This window comes from Seriola aureovittata, chromosome 11, assembly GCF_021018895.1.
Source record: "Seriola aureovittata isolate HTS-2021-v1 ecotype China chromosome 11, ASM2101889v1, whole genome shotgun sequence".
Taxonomy (NCBI): domain Eukaryota; kingdom Metazoa; phylum Chordata; class Actinopteri; order Carangiformes; family Carangidae; genus Seriola; species Seriola aureovittata.
The window spans coordinates 25,263,906-25,280,163 of NC_079374.1; the positions used below are offsets into that span (position 1 = coordinate 25,263,906).

The 16,258-nt window shown below is 40.4% G+C and overlaps 1 protein-coding gene across 2 annotated transcripts in view; it reads right to left on the bottom strand.

Moving 5' to 3' along the window:
• Window positions 1-16,258, bottom strand: part of LOC130177519 (inactive dipeptidyl peptidase 10-like) — a 229,300-nt gene that overhangs the window by 88,663 nt on the left and 124,379 nt on the right. For both annotated transcript variants that reach the window (XM_056389356.1, XM_056389357.1), the window contains exons 2-3: window positions 14,591-14,705; window positions 9,520-9,615 (exon numbers count right to left, since the gene is read on the bottom strand). In XM_056389356.1, coding sequence (XP_056245331.1) covers window positions 9,520-9,615; window positions 14,591-14,705 — 211 coding nt within the window. The remainder of the gene's footprint in view (window positions 1-9,519; window positions 9,616-14,590; window positions 14,706-16,258) is intronic.

Consider the following 16,258-nt stretch of genomic DNA (forward strand, 5'->3'; position numbering starts at 1 on the left):
GGGAACACTACCCTGTTGAAATCCACACACACCATACACCATGTGAGACCGAGACTGACTGAAGTATCTGATTTGAGACACAGCAATAGTTCCATTTTGATTTCCTCCAGACATCAAGCTCTGCAGACACAACGTGAAACTGTTCACACATCCTCCTCTCCATGGAGTTTTTTAGAGATTATAGTCATAAAAGTTTAGAACTACAACTAATAATCGTTTTCATTATCAAGTCATCTTCTCATTATAGATCAGAGGTTTTCACAGTCAGACACCGTGGCCACACGAAAAAACAAGATAACTGTGTGCACATGTTAAGATCTGACTTTGTCATGACTCTGAGTCAGCGGAGTCATTTTGACTCAACTGCCTCCATCAGCTGCGTCACAGCCTCTGCTGAGAGGACCTCACCATGGCGTTGCTGGACAAATCACTGGGCTAAATAACAATAACTTCCTATTGATTTCAGAACACTGACATGTACCTGTCCCTGCCACCTCACACAGTATCTTTGCTTCACATCGCCATTGTGTGTAGTTTCATCTTTTAAATTTAAAAATCATTGAGAAAAGAATTGATGGTTGGTGACTTAAAACTACATTTCAGTCCTGACGCTTTATTTTGTTTTGTGACTTATAGTTTGAAATGTAAACAGTATTGTCTTTGGATAGTTCTTTATCGATGAAATTAGATGTAATTTTCAGAGTTGGTGCATCGATAATAATTAAATATAAACCACATTTTTAAACTAGTTTTTGATTTATTTCATCATTTACTATGGTATCATTATGTCTGGTTAAGCGGCCCCTCAAAAAATGAAACCAGATCCTCACTTATATTCTCCCAGACTGTCTGAAAAACAGAGGAAAGCAGAAAATAAAAGAAGGATTTGTAAAAGACATTCACTTTCACAGGGATTAACAGTTTTTGCAGAAGACTTGCACAAAAGGATCAAAAAGCAGACATGTGCTCAGACATGACACTGAGGGCGAGCAGGGACATTGCACTACATAAATCAAGTCAAGCAGATGATGTGTTGGCTGGAAACTGGGATTCTCCATTAGATGAACCAGCATTAGTCAGCTTATGTCAGTAATTAGACCAGAGTGGGAAAAGTATTTATCATCGTCAAGGACGCACACTCGACCGCAGCCGTGACTTCTCCTTCAGCGGATGTCGCCTCCCGTTTTCCTGCGTTTCCACCTCCTCAGTATCATCACAGTCAGCGTAGCTACAGACACGTCACCTGTTCATGACGCAGCAGGTGAGGCACATCTTACGCCGACCTGGCTCATGTTGACATGTGTATAAATGTGTCATTCTCTCGCACAGATTTCCCCTTCATTCGTACATGCGTGAAAAGATGCTGTTGCTGGGAAAGAAGCCGTGATGGAGACATCCCTATGGAAACCAACAGCTCAGCTTGGTAGGTGCACAGGTACAAGACGAACACACGACTGTACTCTTGTCCAGACAGGAATTATTCATCTGTCCGTAACAAACCTGGGAATAAAAAAAGGTGAATTTGATTGCGGTGAATGAAGTGAACTGACAGCTGATGGGGTAACTGGGTGGAGCTGAGGGGCAATTTGTTTGAGGTAAACAGTATCGACAGCTGAAGATTCAATAACAGATTACTACTGATCATTTATTGATCCGAGAGGTGAGCTGGACAGCTGCATACAGATGTGCATAAAGTTTGACATTACATCTTAAAGTCTCTTTACTCCATCCTGGTCCTCAGAAGCTATTTATATACGTGGGCATATGGGCTGTATAATTGTAAAGGACCTCTAGAGGACAGTTTCCAACTTTGTTATCTTTTTTTATGCTAGTTCATCACGTCTTTTATTTCCTTGTGCTTATGGATTATAGAATCTTATGGGAACAAAGATTAAAAACAGAAAATATTTCTGGAATCTGCTCTGAGAGGACTGGTGTCATATATATGTGCTTTTGATGTTAAAAAATATATAAATAAATAAATAAAAATTAAGAAATGGTGTTGAACTTGACATTAGAGAGAGAGAGATCGAGTATGGAAAAGAATCATTTGGGTATAATTTGAGAAAAGTGTGGTAAAATATAATTACAGCCCCATGATATTTGAAGTGTTGGAGTTTTGGAAATGACCTATGGAGGAGATGCCTGAGGCAGCTGGGTAGAAAACATGTTTCTGCTGTAACATAACAGCTTATATATGAACATCTTCGCTATAGGAATAAAGCACATTGTTGGAAATACATCAAATTTTTCACTTAGACCTGAGTTTGTATGTGACACACATCCTTCCATTGTAGACCTTTTTAACCACATGCCACCTGCAGCTAACATGATGCACAGTGGATTCCAATGAGAAACAGCAGCTGGCAGCAGTGATGGTGCTGAACAAAGCCTTGCACAAAGTTAGCTCCTCATGTGGAAAGAAATGACCTGTGTGTGTGTGTCCAAAAACATCAAGTGACACCAGTGAAACACACGTTAGCATAAAAAACATTAGCATGCCGCACAAGTGAAGAGCACCCGCACGCTCATTCTGGTTGTTACATTCATAGCATGAGCACGTATGAAAATCCATACATAAACTAGACACTGCACATCTGCCAGATGTGCTTCATTAATGCAACACCTCACATCAGAGACGACTGCAGTGTAAATAGGCAGAGCTTCACTCCTGACAAACTGTGTCAATACAAGATTTAATCAGTATCATCTTCAGTGATATGCCAATGGTAATCACACAATAATACAATATTATTTTAACAGGCTGGTTAATACAGGTTTAATCGATTCCTGCTGCCCCTGTCAGAGCGACAGCTACAGCTGATAACACTGATAATGGATGTGTTAGAATTACAGCAAGTGTGTGACTAATCAAACATTGATAATAGTCAATAGTATTGAGGTTCGGAGGCAGTGGGGTGGCCCCAAATCAAATTCTGCTAATCTGGCAATAAAAAACTGATGTAATATGAGATTCTACATGAAGTTTCTGTCAGGTCTAAACTGTTTTTTTTCCCCAGGAGACACTGAAGAGTTACAAGCCTCTGTTAATACAGTTCATGGTCCAAATGGAGATGGGAGACAGTCAAGTCAACAGACCAGAAGAGTGATACTGCAGCATTACACAGAGCTCCGAAACAACATATGTTCATGTTCAAGTGACTGTAGTTTCAGAGCTGCAGAGACAATGACGGGAGCAGAAGAGGAGGACAGGGGATGCTGTTAAGGAGCAGCAAAGTCTGCTCAGGGAGAAGGTCAGGGAGGATGAATGGGTCAAGAAAACATTGGACTTACAGTAATTTATGGTACCCTACTAATTAGTGGGGAAAAAGCCGTCTACTCTGAAGTGACATTAATAAGATAAGGACACTGCTCTCCATGTTCTGTATTTATGAGGTGCATTCGTAAAGCTTTGGCACAAGCACATTATTTCACTCAAGTTCAAACATTTTCAAGTGATTATGGAAATTCTTATCACATGAATTACAAAGATTTTAATTGGGCCGAAAGATGTGACAACATGAAATAGTTACTGTGCCTTTCTCATGTCATGCTGAATGTCAGTCGACAAGTTAGTTTGGTCTCTGTCCAATTTTTTTCTAATTCAATAAATACCAGAACATAATTAAAGACTAATAAAGAAATTGATTGATAACAATGCAACTAGAATGTGGTTTGTAACTGTTCAGTCACATATATACTGTATATTTGACTGATTTACTGAGCTGGTGTTATTTATTTTATATATGGCACATCGTATAAATACTCTTTCTGAGGTCTGTCAAGCAAGCAACAGGACCTTTGGAACTTCCTGTCATAACGTGTCAGAATGAAAGGTCACAATAACTTGAAATAAAGGATTGGTGCAAAAAAAAATCCCAAAAAGACAACCAAACTTTATTGTGCTTTTACTTTGTAGGCAAAATGGCTGAGGGGAAGTGATTTTGTGGGTAACTGTTGCTGCCCCATGATGGAGATTACCATTAGCACCAGGCGCTGTGCACTGACTACAGAGCAGCCTGACGTGTCTGTTTGTGTCATTCACTCTCATGGATAAAAATATAATGAGCATTTAACTAAATGCTAAATGTGAGAGTGTCAGTCCAATACTGTAAGATTAAAAACAAATCTAAATGCCAGGTGCCAACCGCTGCTTTATGTTACGCTACGTGCTACAGTACGTGTACAATGTTCTTACCGTGTTTTGTGTCTTATGTGGTTTATACCTCTGGCGAGGGGGTAATGGTGATGTGATGTGATGTGTGTCTGAACTCTCTAACAGACTGTCAGTGGCAGACTGAGGGTGACCAGCCTGTGACTCACCGTCACGTGCGGCAGAGGCTGAATGTGACTTTCTCCCTCACATGCACCGGTGTGAAAAACAAATGCCCGCACACACACACACACACACACACACACACACACACACACAACAGCTGGAGCAAACTGTTGTCGGTCATTTTTTACACCTGTGTCCCCGACATTAACCAGATGTCTCCCTGTAATCTCTGCACAGACCTTCATCAATAGCAGCCGTACGCACATTTCAGTGGAACGCTGCAGAACAGGCGGACGAGTGAAATCCTGCAAACGCACCCTTTAATGTGTTTCACAATGACAGTAAATATGTGAAATGATATAAAAAAAAAAAAGATGATGTGACTGATTTAATGATGAATGGGCCAATCAGCAGTCTAACCTACATGTAATTGTGGGTTATAGTCATCATCATCATCATCATCATCATCATCAGCGTGTCTCAGATGAGATGGTGAGACATTTCAAAGAAACAATGTCCTGTGGAAAACTGGCTCCATTAAGCCGGGAGATGGAGATGGAGGTGCACCTGAAGAATCACACGGCTCTCACCAGCAAATTTAATCTCAGACGAGGCAAACGATGCACTCCATTTGACTAATCACCCTGCTGGAATGTCACATCACAGCAACCATCCGTATCTTCATATCGCCACTCACTATGATTTAACGTCATCGGTATACTTGGACATTTATCTTCTATTATAATTTTGTCTCCTTTTCTTCTTAATAATCTTTTTTAATTGGGGAAACAAAATGAATGCAGAGGTAGATAATTACAAGTGCTTCTCATTTTTGTTATGGTAGAAAATGATATGCTACTAGTGAATTATAGTGTAGGAATATCAGTCAGTGAGCAAGGTTTGTATGGAGGTAAAGTAATGAAAGAAACCTTTGCATAGGCGTCTTTCACGCAGAATCTTATCTTTTCTAACTTTATAAAATACATAACAACTTTAAGAGTGTGAGAGGAGAAGTAGAGCAGAGAAATAGATGGAGCCGCAGGAGATTTCCATAGAAGTAAAATACGGCATCTTGCCAGAAGATAATATGTCTGACTGTGAAGAATGATGTTAAGAGGAATCAACAGAGACCACAATTATCAGTATAAAAGGGATCCTCTTTATAGTCCAGAGTTTATATAATCTGAGACAAAAGAAGAACATGAAACTCAAATTACTTTTTTTAAAGTTATTTTGTGCCTTCATTTGATTGGACAGTGTAGAGAGACAGGAAATGTGAAGAGAGAGAGAGAGAGAGAGAGAGAGAGGGGAATGACATACAGCCAAACGTTCGGCCGATCGAGGCAGACCAGTGACTCGTCCGCTCAGAGATTGTGCACCCGAACCATTTGGCTGTCGTAAGTGTGACGTCTGTCACGCTCGTTGCAACATGTGAACGGACAGGGGTGAACTCTGTCTATGATCTGGAGTTGTTTATGTTCCAGCCTTGAACATACTCACCTTCATCCCACGTCTGATCTGGTAAATCCAGATCAGACGTGGGATGAAGGTAAATCTGGTAAACCATATTATCGATAAAATAAATATGACATGACATATCAGGTGGAAAGAAAACTCCACACCAACCACTGGTTTAGTGACTGTTAGTCACTGAAGAAAACAAATAATATTAATAACTTAATATCTTGTATGATCTGGATAAATTGAGCGTCAGGGCTCTTCTACATTTTCTTCCCATGTTCACAGACACATCGAGCTGCAGCACAGTGAGCTCGTCGAGCAGGTTGTGAGCTAGTTAAAGTCAAACATAACTGTGTCGAAGGCTTTTTAATCTGCAGTCCGTGGTGGATGTGGGGGTTTCAGGTCACATGGCCTCCTACAAACATGCAGGCGTGTTCCCAACATTTAGGAATGTAAATTAGATTTCTATTTACCGTAGCTACCGGCGGCAACTGGAGGTTAAGAGACAAAACCAGCAAATGAAAAAAATGGTTGTGCAGCATGAGGTCAGTAAACATCATATGTCATGTGAAGTGACAAGTAAACCATTGGTGGCAATCAATGTGCAACAACAGCCCACTTCACTGCACTTATGTGTTCACTCATCTTCTGGTGTGGTCCCAGAGAGCTCGCAGTGTAACAGCTGGCCACTAGTCGAGGATGAGACTGGACCTCAGATGGACATAAATAATGAGGGGACGGCTCGGGGTCATGTGGGTGAATGGTTGTAACAATCCATTTACTTTTCAGTGAAGACTTGACAAAAATCCATTTGGATACAAGGGCGCTTCGACATGCGGCCCGGAGGAGCCGGGGATCGAACCGCCGACCTTCCAATTAGTGGACTTCCCATATGATCTTATGTAGATTCTTTACTGCTTCCTTTTTACAAGCACAAGGAGAACATTTACCATTTCTGCCTTTGAATTCATGCTGAAATCATCATCTTGATCCACAAGACTTTAAAGACACAAACAACCTGCACCGCGCTTCAGGAGGAAGGTGACGCCATGTGAAAAAAAAAAGGTCTGAGTCTGATTGTTTGGTGGAGACCAAGTTCAAACAACAGCTTAAAGCGGGAGTCTGGAACCTCTTCCTCTGAGTGCTACTTTGACTAGATAAAAGTTGCTGAGAGCTCCTCATGGTTTACATCACTGGTCACATTTATTCACATAAACTATCAAAACACTCAAACTGATCTCCAAACCAAGATGAATACAAGTCATCACATATCAATGTCCCAAACGTCTCAAACTCACATCAGACAAAAATCTGAGTCGTGATTCAATCAGAACACACAGACATGACAACACCGCTGTAAATAAAGCTCCATAAATCTGATTAGAAACCAGAGAAGAAGAAGCTCCTCGCTCAGTGATCAGTGATGGTTGTCAGTACATCCAATGGTACATGACGAACAGGAAGTTAAAACAGATCGTTCACTACACTTCATTTTCCAAAATGTAAACAAACATGTACTAAAAAGTCAGGGCTCAAGTTTAATCCCGCAGTTTAATTTTCTGTATCCATGGCAACATATTTTTGTTTGTTGGAAAAGTTGAGTTTATATCTGAACCGCTGGGAGCTCGCGAGCCACATGTTAGAGACCCCTGGCCTGAATGAACCGGAGTGAACAGGGATTTACATTCATGCGCACTAAATACTCATCAGTGAGGTGTTAATTCACTGAAATCAGATGCTCATTTACAGCAGACTTTACTTACATATTTAGATATAATTAAATAAAATTACACATTAAGTTATTTTTTTCATTTTCTTGCTTTCTTCCCTTATATCATTATACATTATTCCCCATATAGAAATGTAATATACACATTCTCTGGATATATGAAGATATAAGTTTAAAACATATATGATAGTATAATGTTTACACGTAGATTAATTTAAAAATATGTCTATGATGAATTTCTATGGTATAACATGTTATGACCATAAATGTTAATAATAAATATTTAATTTATATATGCTTATTTAAAACAACAACAAAAAAATACATATATATATATAAAAATAATATAAAAATTCTCTCTGTTTATATGTATTTTTTATATTAATTTGTCATTAATGTTAAACAACTCTTACTCTATCTTTGGGATGGATATATATGTATGCAACATAAATATGTCTACAATATAAGCATACATACATACACATGGGGTAGACATATATGTCAATATATGAAATTGTTCCAATTTATAGGTTTCATATATACGTATATTTTTACATGTTTATATGTACATATATGGAAATTCAATATATGTATTTGCATTTTTTTTTACTGTAGTGTCTACAGTGAGCAGTATACATTCGCAGATTCCAGCACATTATTATTTGTGTTGGAAAAAATTTTAATCACAAAAATATACAAATTAGAGAAAGAAATACATCCATTAATATATGGAATACTTGTAAATGACGTGTATGATGACTGGAATTTTATTTTCTGGCACATTTGTGTTAATGGAATGCAAATGTAACGTTAAATATGATTTGTTATTCCGCTGCATCCCATCATTCATTAGAGCACATGACCTGGCCCCCTCGCATTCCCCTTAATGCAGACAGAGACGAAAGACTCTCAACCTCAAACCTCCAAAGCCTCCGTGTTAGGAAAAAAGAAAATCTCATTTTTGCTTCAAATCCCAGTGATCAATCTCTCCTCCCGCCTGTCCGTCTGTTATCTTCTCCCATTTGTCTGGGGTCTATTTTGCCTCATCCATCCACACGCCACGCCATAAAGCTAACTTCTCTGACTGCCTCATCGCACAACACCGCTGCTCTCTCTGTCAAGCCTGAGGTCAGCTTGGGGAATGAGATGGCGTTGCAAAGATAGTGGAAAAAAAAATGTCACCGGGGAATGAAATATTGATGGACAGAAAGGCCTCGCCTCTTTCTCCTGCCCGCGGGGCGTGGAGCGAGCGTCAGGCGGTCGATGGGCAACAAAAAAGGAAAAGCCAAAACAAACACACTAATCTGCACGCAGAGAGCAAAGTGTGAACGCAACAATCCTGTCCCTCCTCTCCCTCTGAGGTGTCCTTATCTCCTCCCTCCCTCTGAGCAAAGCCATAATCAGATTCACTTGCACTTCACTTGATGCGGTTTATTTCCAGCCGGAGCCTTCCAGGGCTTAACATATGATCCCCTTCTGGCAAATAAGGAATCAATACAATGTAAATAAGTAGAGGGAAAATAAATCCCAACATCTGAATTTGCATAACAAGATGCAAGGTGGGTGAAACATGTCAGCCTTGTTTAAAAGTGGCTGCTGGCTGTTTTTAGGGAGCTTCAATTACAAAGCAGGAGAGACAGCAGAGAGAAAGAGATGTCATCCCCCTGCCGCTGAACAAAAGCAGTCCTATTGTTTGCTTCTGCAGAGCGCACTCACACAACTCATCCAGACGTCGTGTCAAGAAAGAGTCCGGCTGCGTTTGGTATAAATATATGTGCGGTAGCATGCAGTAGGGGACAGGTGCATATAGGCAGTTTACCAGGCTGTCACTCAAGTAACTGTATAATAGATCCAAGTCATACGGAGCTACATCTGTGGTGAACAAAGAAATCAAGCCTTGTGTTTCTGCTGAAGTGCACAGAAGCTGAAATCTCCTCAAGGTCAATAAACACTAACTCAGAACTTTCTACGTATCAATCGCATGTCTCCATCCATTTCAGGGTCCAGCTTATTTCCATTCATAGCTGAAGGAATTGACAGAAAAACTCACCATTGATCCATTTGGCTTCGGGGTCGTGGACCTTGAACTCGGGTTTGAACAAATCCTCCACAGTCAGTTTGGTGTCACTCCCAGCTTGGTTGTCAGCTGCAAGAAAACAAGCCATGAATTAAGTTGTATGGTGTTTTTTTGTAAAATGTGTCTCCCATTTAGATGTTCTCTTCTCAGTTCTATGATTAGCTGACCTTGGTACAGAGTGTTGCAGGAATCAGTCCTAATACCCAGAAATTACTTAGCATTTTTAGCACTTCTGGTTCCCTCGTCCTGCAGTCTGTGGGCTTTTGGTTAAATGCCTGAGGTCTGTGGTTAACACAAGCTCCACACATTTTTTTCACATTTTATTCTATCATAAAATCCATCAGTAAATACTCCAGTCCTGACTCTTGAAGCTTCTACATCTGTTAAAAAAAGGCCTGCTGCTAACGACTGTCTAAATTAGACTACAGAGGTTGTCGGGGAGGTTAAACATCATCACGTTGAAGATGAAAGCTGATCCACTCACCAGTCCACCTTTACAGCCTGGTTGTCTTTATACAAACTGTCACTAACTGTGTCACATTAAAAGCTTCTGTAGAAGAGGTCAGAGCTAAATCAAACTACAAGGTGAAGTTTAGTGGTGGAGACGTTGAAGTCATGTGACCGTGGTGTAGTTGTTTTGTAGCCTAGCATTAGCTTTTTACTTCTGCTGTAGAGACGATATTTGAATTGCTTTCCCATTAATGTAGTAACTTATTATTTGTAGTATTAAATTAATACTTAATTTAATTTGCCCTGCCGCAGTTTAACATATAACTGCATTTAACTGTGATTGCAACAAACACACACAAACACACACTCCAATCAGCTGATTGTAATGAAGACAACCCCATACACACATAAAAAGCTCTACGTTATTGGCAATTTCACATGGGTGATGATCGGACGATCAGACCATGGTTAAGATCGCACATCCCTACTGGGAACCGAACGCATCCTGAGCACAATTTACCTGTGTGCATGTGTTAGAGACTATAAGCTTCCCAAACACAGGTGGTGCAGATGCGGTTACAAAAAACTATGTCACGTTTTTACATTATAAATCATATATCAAATACATTTTACCTCAATATAAGTACTAGTGTTTGAGCCATATAACAGTATGGTCTATTATTGGTTGATTTTACCTTACCTTAGCATACAGTCTATGTTGGCTCTTAAGTGACAAGACTTTGTGGTATATTAAAGCCAAAGAATTGTTTGAAGTAGTTTAGAAAGAGTGCTGTCAGCACATAATCTATTCAACTGTAAAATATCCTCCTCAGTACGTGACTTGTCACAATTCATCAATCAATCAATTTAAGGGATCGGAACCAAAGCCTTTGAAAATCCTTTTTTTTTGTTTTAATCAACCATGATTGATCCCAAAGTTCAAATGACTTTGTATAATGCGACAGGAGTGCGTTGTGGTGACAAGCCCACAGAGAAATATCACCCAGCTCTGCATTTGTACAGAGCTTTTTACTTCCTTCCGCATGTGTGCATATTCCTGTACAGCTCAGTTTTACTGCACTCATCAAGTAGGAAGCTGTTTTTAGCAACAAAAAGACGAAACACTCCAAAAGCCCCTTCCACATGCTCCTGGTGTGACATGAAAAGTTGATTAGTGTAGCTTTAATGTTTAGGTTTGAAAGTGGGATTCTGTCAAGTTAAATATAACTGTATAACTTCCTCCCTGCAACCTGAAAAACCAAAAAACTTAAAGCAGTCACCACAAGTCTTCTGTGTTTCCAAGTCAACGAGAAAACATGGACAGCTGGATGTTTTTACATCCGCCGGCCAGACAGACGTATTGAGTGTCCTTTTAAACGAGATATATACATAAAGGCACAAACACAAACACAGACACACACATGACAATGAAAAAAAAAATGCATAGAACATGGAACAATATATTTTCTCTCAATAGCTTTTCATATGTTCACTGATGTGATCATTACTGGGCTGGAAAATCCCGCAGCTGTTCCATGTGTTTCATTTTTAGTTATGAAATGTTATGTCTTTAGCAGAAAGAGAATGCGCCAATAGAAAGCTCCTTCTGAATAGGACAGCTGCTGATTGTGAGCAGAATAGGAGGGCCAAGTCGTTTTGAATGTCAGCCATATTGGCTTTCCTTGATCACTCCGCACAGCATGTTTGTTTATGGAGGCAATGAAAGTATAACCAACCGTGGAATTCACCAGGGGGGAGCGAGGCTGCACGGGCAGAGGATTGTGATGGTTTTTTACATCTGAGTAATGCTGGGTGCTATCTTTCATCATTTTTGGGAGCAGGTATACAGTGTACAATAGTGTTGTACACTTCTGGAAGTTTCTCCATTTCCACACAGGATCTGTGGAGCTCAGCCAGAGTGACCATCAGGTTCTCGGTGTCCTCTCTTACAAACGTCCTTCTCCCTGATTGCTCAGTTTGGCCTGGTGACCAGCTGGAGTCACGGTTGTTCCAAACTTCTTCCATGTCAGAATGTTGGAGGTCACCGTCCCCTGAGGAACCTTCAGTGCAGCAGAAATGTTTTTGGATTCTTCCCCCTGATCTGAGCCTCGACACAATCCTGTCTCTGAGCTCTGCAGCTGTTCCTTCCTCCTGGTGGTTTCTGCTCTGATCTGCATTGTCAGCTGTGAGACCTGATATACACAGGTGTGTGTCTGTCCACATCATGTCCAATCAGCTGGGTTTACCACAGGTGGACTCCAGTCGAGGTGCAGAAACATCTCAGAGAAGCTCAGGAGAAATGGAGGAACCTGAGCCAAACTTCAAGTGTCTGAAAACTTACAGTATGTCAGTGTGATATTTCAGTTTTTTTCTTTTTTAATAACTTTGCAAAAGTTTCTAAAGTTCTGTTTTCACATAGTCATTACGGGTGATTGAGCGTCGAAGCACAAGGCTGCAACATAAGAAAATGTAAATAAGCAGAAGGGGGCTGAAGACTTTCTGAATGCACTGTATCTACACATGCAGCAAACACAGAAGGACATTATCATTCATTTGAAGTTGTGTGTCTAGCCACCTGACAAATGTAAGCACGATATTCACACTGCTTTTTTAGCGGTGGTTGGATGTCAGCCAACTCCTGAGAAAAACATCTGCTGAATGCGCCGCCATGTTCAGCAGCTATTCACTCACTCTACCCGTCTCCTGTTTGGTGCAGGTCAGGCAGTGTGAGTTAAACAGATAATTATCAGATGGAAATAGGACTGGCTGAACTGAAACAGTAAAACAGAACACAATTAGCTGAGAGATGCTAAAATGCTCCGTATACTTAAGGCGAGTACAGATGTGCTGATCGTTATCTGTGGGTTCATCATTACAAATCACCCCATTCACGTTATATCCATTATTTCTAGCAAAAAAATGATTTAGTGCAACTTTAATTTGGACACATATTCTTATTCTTATAGGTTCATCTGTTCATCCATGGCCGTGTTAAAGGCACGAATTATAAACACGTTTAGACTCTTACAGCATTAAGGATTCTTGTTAAGGATTCTTGTTGAAGTCGCCCCCAAAATACTTACACCTGCATTCATTTTTTAAAATTATTAATTATTTTAATCATTATTAAAGATTTATGTTGTAATTTTGTTGATTACAACAGAATCTACGGGCCCTAAAACCAAACAATGATCTTAAAGAAACTTAAAAGTTCAGTAGAGCTGAAGGAAACTGCAGAGTTGGGTGAAGATTTTCTGCAGGATCATCAAGTATGACCATTTTACATTACTTCTAGTTATTTGATCCATTGTTAATATAGGAAATACTGATAAGAGCAGCGTTATTGTTATGTAAGGTTAGTTTTGCGTTATATCACATCGTACAGTCAGTGTGTTCTCCCACCTAAAGAACCATATAGGTAACTTTTCCCTATCCTTGAATATGACCTGTACAGCGAACCAGCAGCAGCAGTACTGGACCTTAATTGTCATGGTAACAATAATGAACTGATGTTTACGTATGTGGAACTGTGAGAGCTCCACAACACTGTTTTGTTTTTGTTTTTTTTAACTATTTGATTATGTTCAGGAAAGTTGGTGGTAAGTACTTCCTTAGCGTTACAGGATCGTAGTCCTTAGTTATCAGTTTCACAAACTATCCATCCACGCACCCCAACCCTCCAAACATCATCATCATCATCCATTATACATGTTCTTTATACCACGTCACCTGACTTCCTCCTTTGCTCCCTACTATTACTACGGATGCTAGCTGTCGCCTAGCAAGAAAACATAACTAAAGGTCGAATAATAAATGTGTCATCATTTGATTGTGAGTGGTGAGTGGGAAATCTTGCTGAGAGCATTACATGATGGTTAATCTAACCATCATGCAATGCTCTCTGCAAAACAGTGATTGAAATTGTGCAGGTCTGATGCATCATGTCAGTCTGCACAACTTCAGTCTACTGGTGTATTGATATGTGGAAATGGTTGGGGAGGCCACAGCTGAAGAGCGGCAGCAACACAGCGTCCGCCGATGCAGACACCAAGGCAACATGGAGACGGCGGTCTCACTCCCACCGCCTGACTTACCCCCACCCCTTCTCCCGCAACTTCAACAAGTGCAAGATGACCTCAGTAAAGAACAGCCTGTGCAGGTGTGTCTACTGGTTGCAGCTTTACCAGCTGTGCTCCAGCACATCTGGGACCAGACTTGAGACCATGTGTTTTATATATACATAAATTATATATTTTAGTAATAATATTATATATCTTATATATCTACCATCCATAAATCATGCTTCTTTCATTTTTTTGTTACAAGAAATATTAAAATTCCCCTTACTTTTGCTGTTACCATGGACAACGATTGTATTTATGTGTAATTGCACATTATGACTGTTTGATCCAGATAAAAGCAGCTACATAAAAAGCTGAGCTATATAAACTGGGCGATTATCAGTTTTTCTTTGGATGATGATGACTTTTAGGTGTCCACACTAGTGCACCTCGACTAATTTCAGACGCACCCTGAGTCATTTTGATCTGGAAAGGTGCATCCACAGAGCTGCGCACAGTCGCTCATGTGTTACCTGGTGTGAGGAGGATGACCGACATGGTGATGAGGGAGCAGACCACCAGGATGACCAGCAGAGCGATGGCAATCCCCTTCCAGTTCCTCTGAGGAGGACTCACCCCACCCAGGTCCTGCAGACAGAGAGAGAGAGAGAGAGAGAGAGAGAGAGATGGAGGTCAGAGGGGCAAATATGAATACAGCCCCTCCCTTTGCTGAGCTAGGCTTGAATAGATGTACACATTTTACATCGCTTTAAGTTTCACAGACGTGATACATACAAACTTGATTGTTGTATGAAGCTAGATATTTGTTCAGACACAAATACGAAAGAGGCGCAGCACATAGCACGACACAGCTCCATCCTGATGATCACACTGCACACAGTGTTTACGGCACCTATTAATATGGGTGACAGTGAGGTTTTGTATCACCGATACAATCCCCCTGCACAGTGAAGAGCTTTGCACGAGCCCCAACCGTGAGCCTGAGAAATGAAACCCGGAGTCTCTGATTCATGTTTCAATGCTGCAAAGCTGAAAAGCATTTGCATGGTTCAGTCATTCTCCTTGGCCAACCTTCCCTTCGACTCACACCCTCTGACCTGACACAGTCTGTCTGCCAAAGCCAGGAGTCACTTCTTTCTGTGTTATGACCCTGAAACAGAGATGTTGATACATCCGGCAGATGAGAAATACAGCGGGCACCTGCATTCAAATGTTCCACTGACCAGAGAGACTGCAGAAAAGGCTTGGTGCTCGCAATCTGAGTGACCGTGGAGTATACTGTGTGTGATATTATCGACAGTGAAACAGCTATCCAGGAGAGTTTGTGAAGCTCTTTCCTGCAACTCCACGTCAGAGTCCTGGTATTAGAGGGTCTTAAAGCGGGTATTCCACCACATCTGCTGCCTCTGATAAGGTGAATTAAGCCTCCCACCTATAAATTTCTCCACTCGGCAGCGTCTCCTGGCCTCAATTACCCACAAAACCCTGCAGGTGAAATGCAGTGATTAGTAGCCCCCAACCCAATACACCTTGACTGGTTGGAGGGGAGGGAAAACAAAGGAGCTTTCTTTGTGTCTCTCTCATGATGTTTTCTGAAATACATCTTCTATGTACTTGACTTGGTGGTTTGAAATCAGTGTGGCTCAGTTTGGTCACGACTAGAAATTAAATACTGACTGATGAGCAAATAATAACTCAAGTACCCACAGTTATTTCACATGTACCACAGCAGCAGACAGACCCATACAGAAATGTAACAATATATTATTATCACATATACTGTATACATCCTCTGGATATGTGGACATATATGTTCATATATGAAATACCTTTGTTAAGTTTGTTTGTACATATATTAAAGGTCCCATATGACCAGTCGGTGAGCCAATCAGAAGAGAAGCTCAGATTATCCTCTCTTCTGATTGGCTCACTGACCTGTTGTTACTAGAGCTCCAGAGAGAAGCCTGAGAGAGGAGATGTAAAACTACACTGAGATGGTTTTTGTTTTTTAAACCACAAATATATCTTCTTATGGATCAACACTTCATATAGAACACAGAAGAAGAGGAAAATATGGAGCTTTAAAAATGTCTATATAGTGATTTATTATATGGTATAACATTTTGCAACCATATATGTTAATTTAAGTTTATTAAAACAACATACATATAAAAAATTCT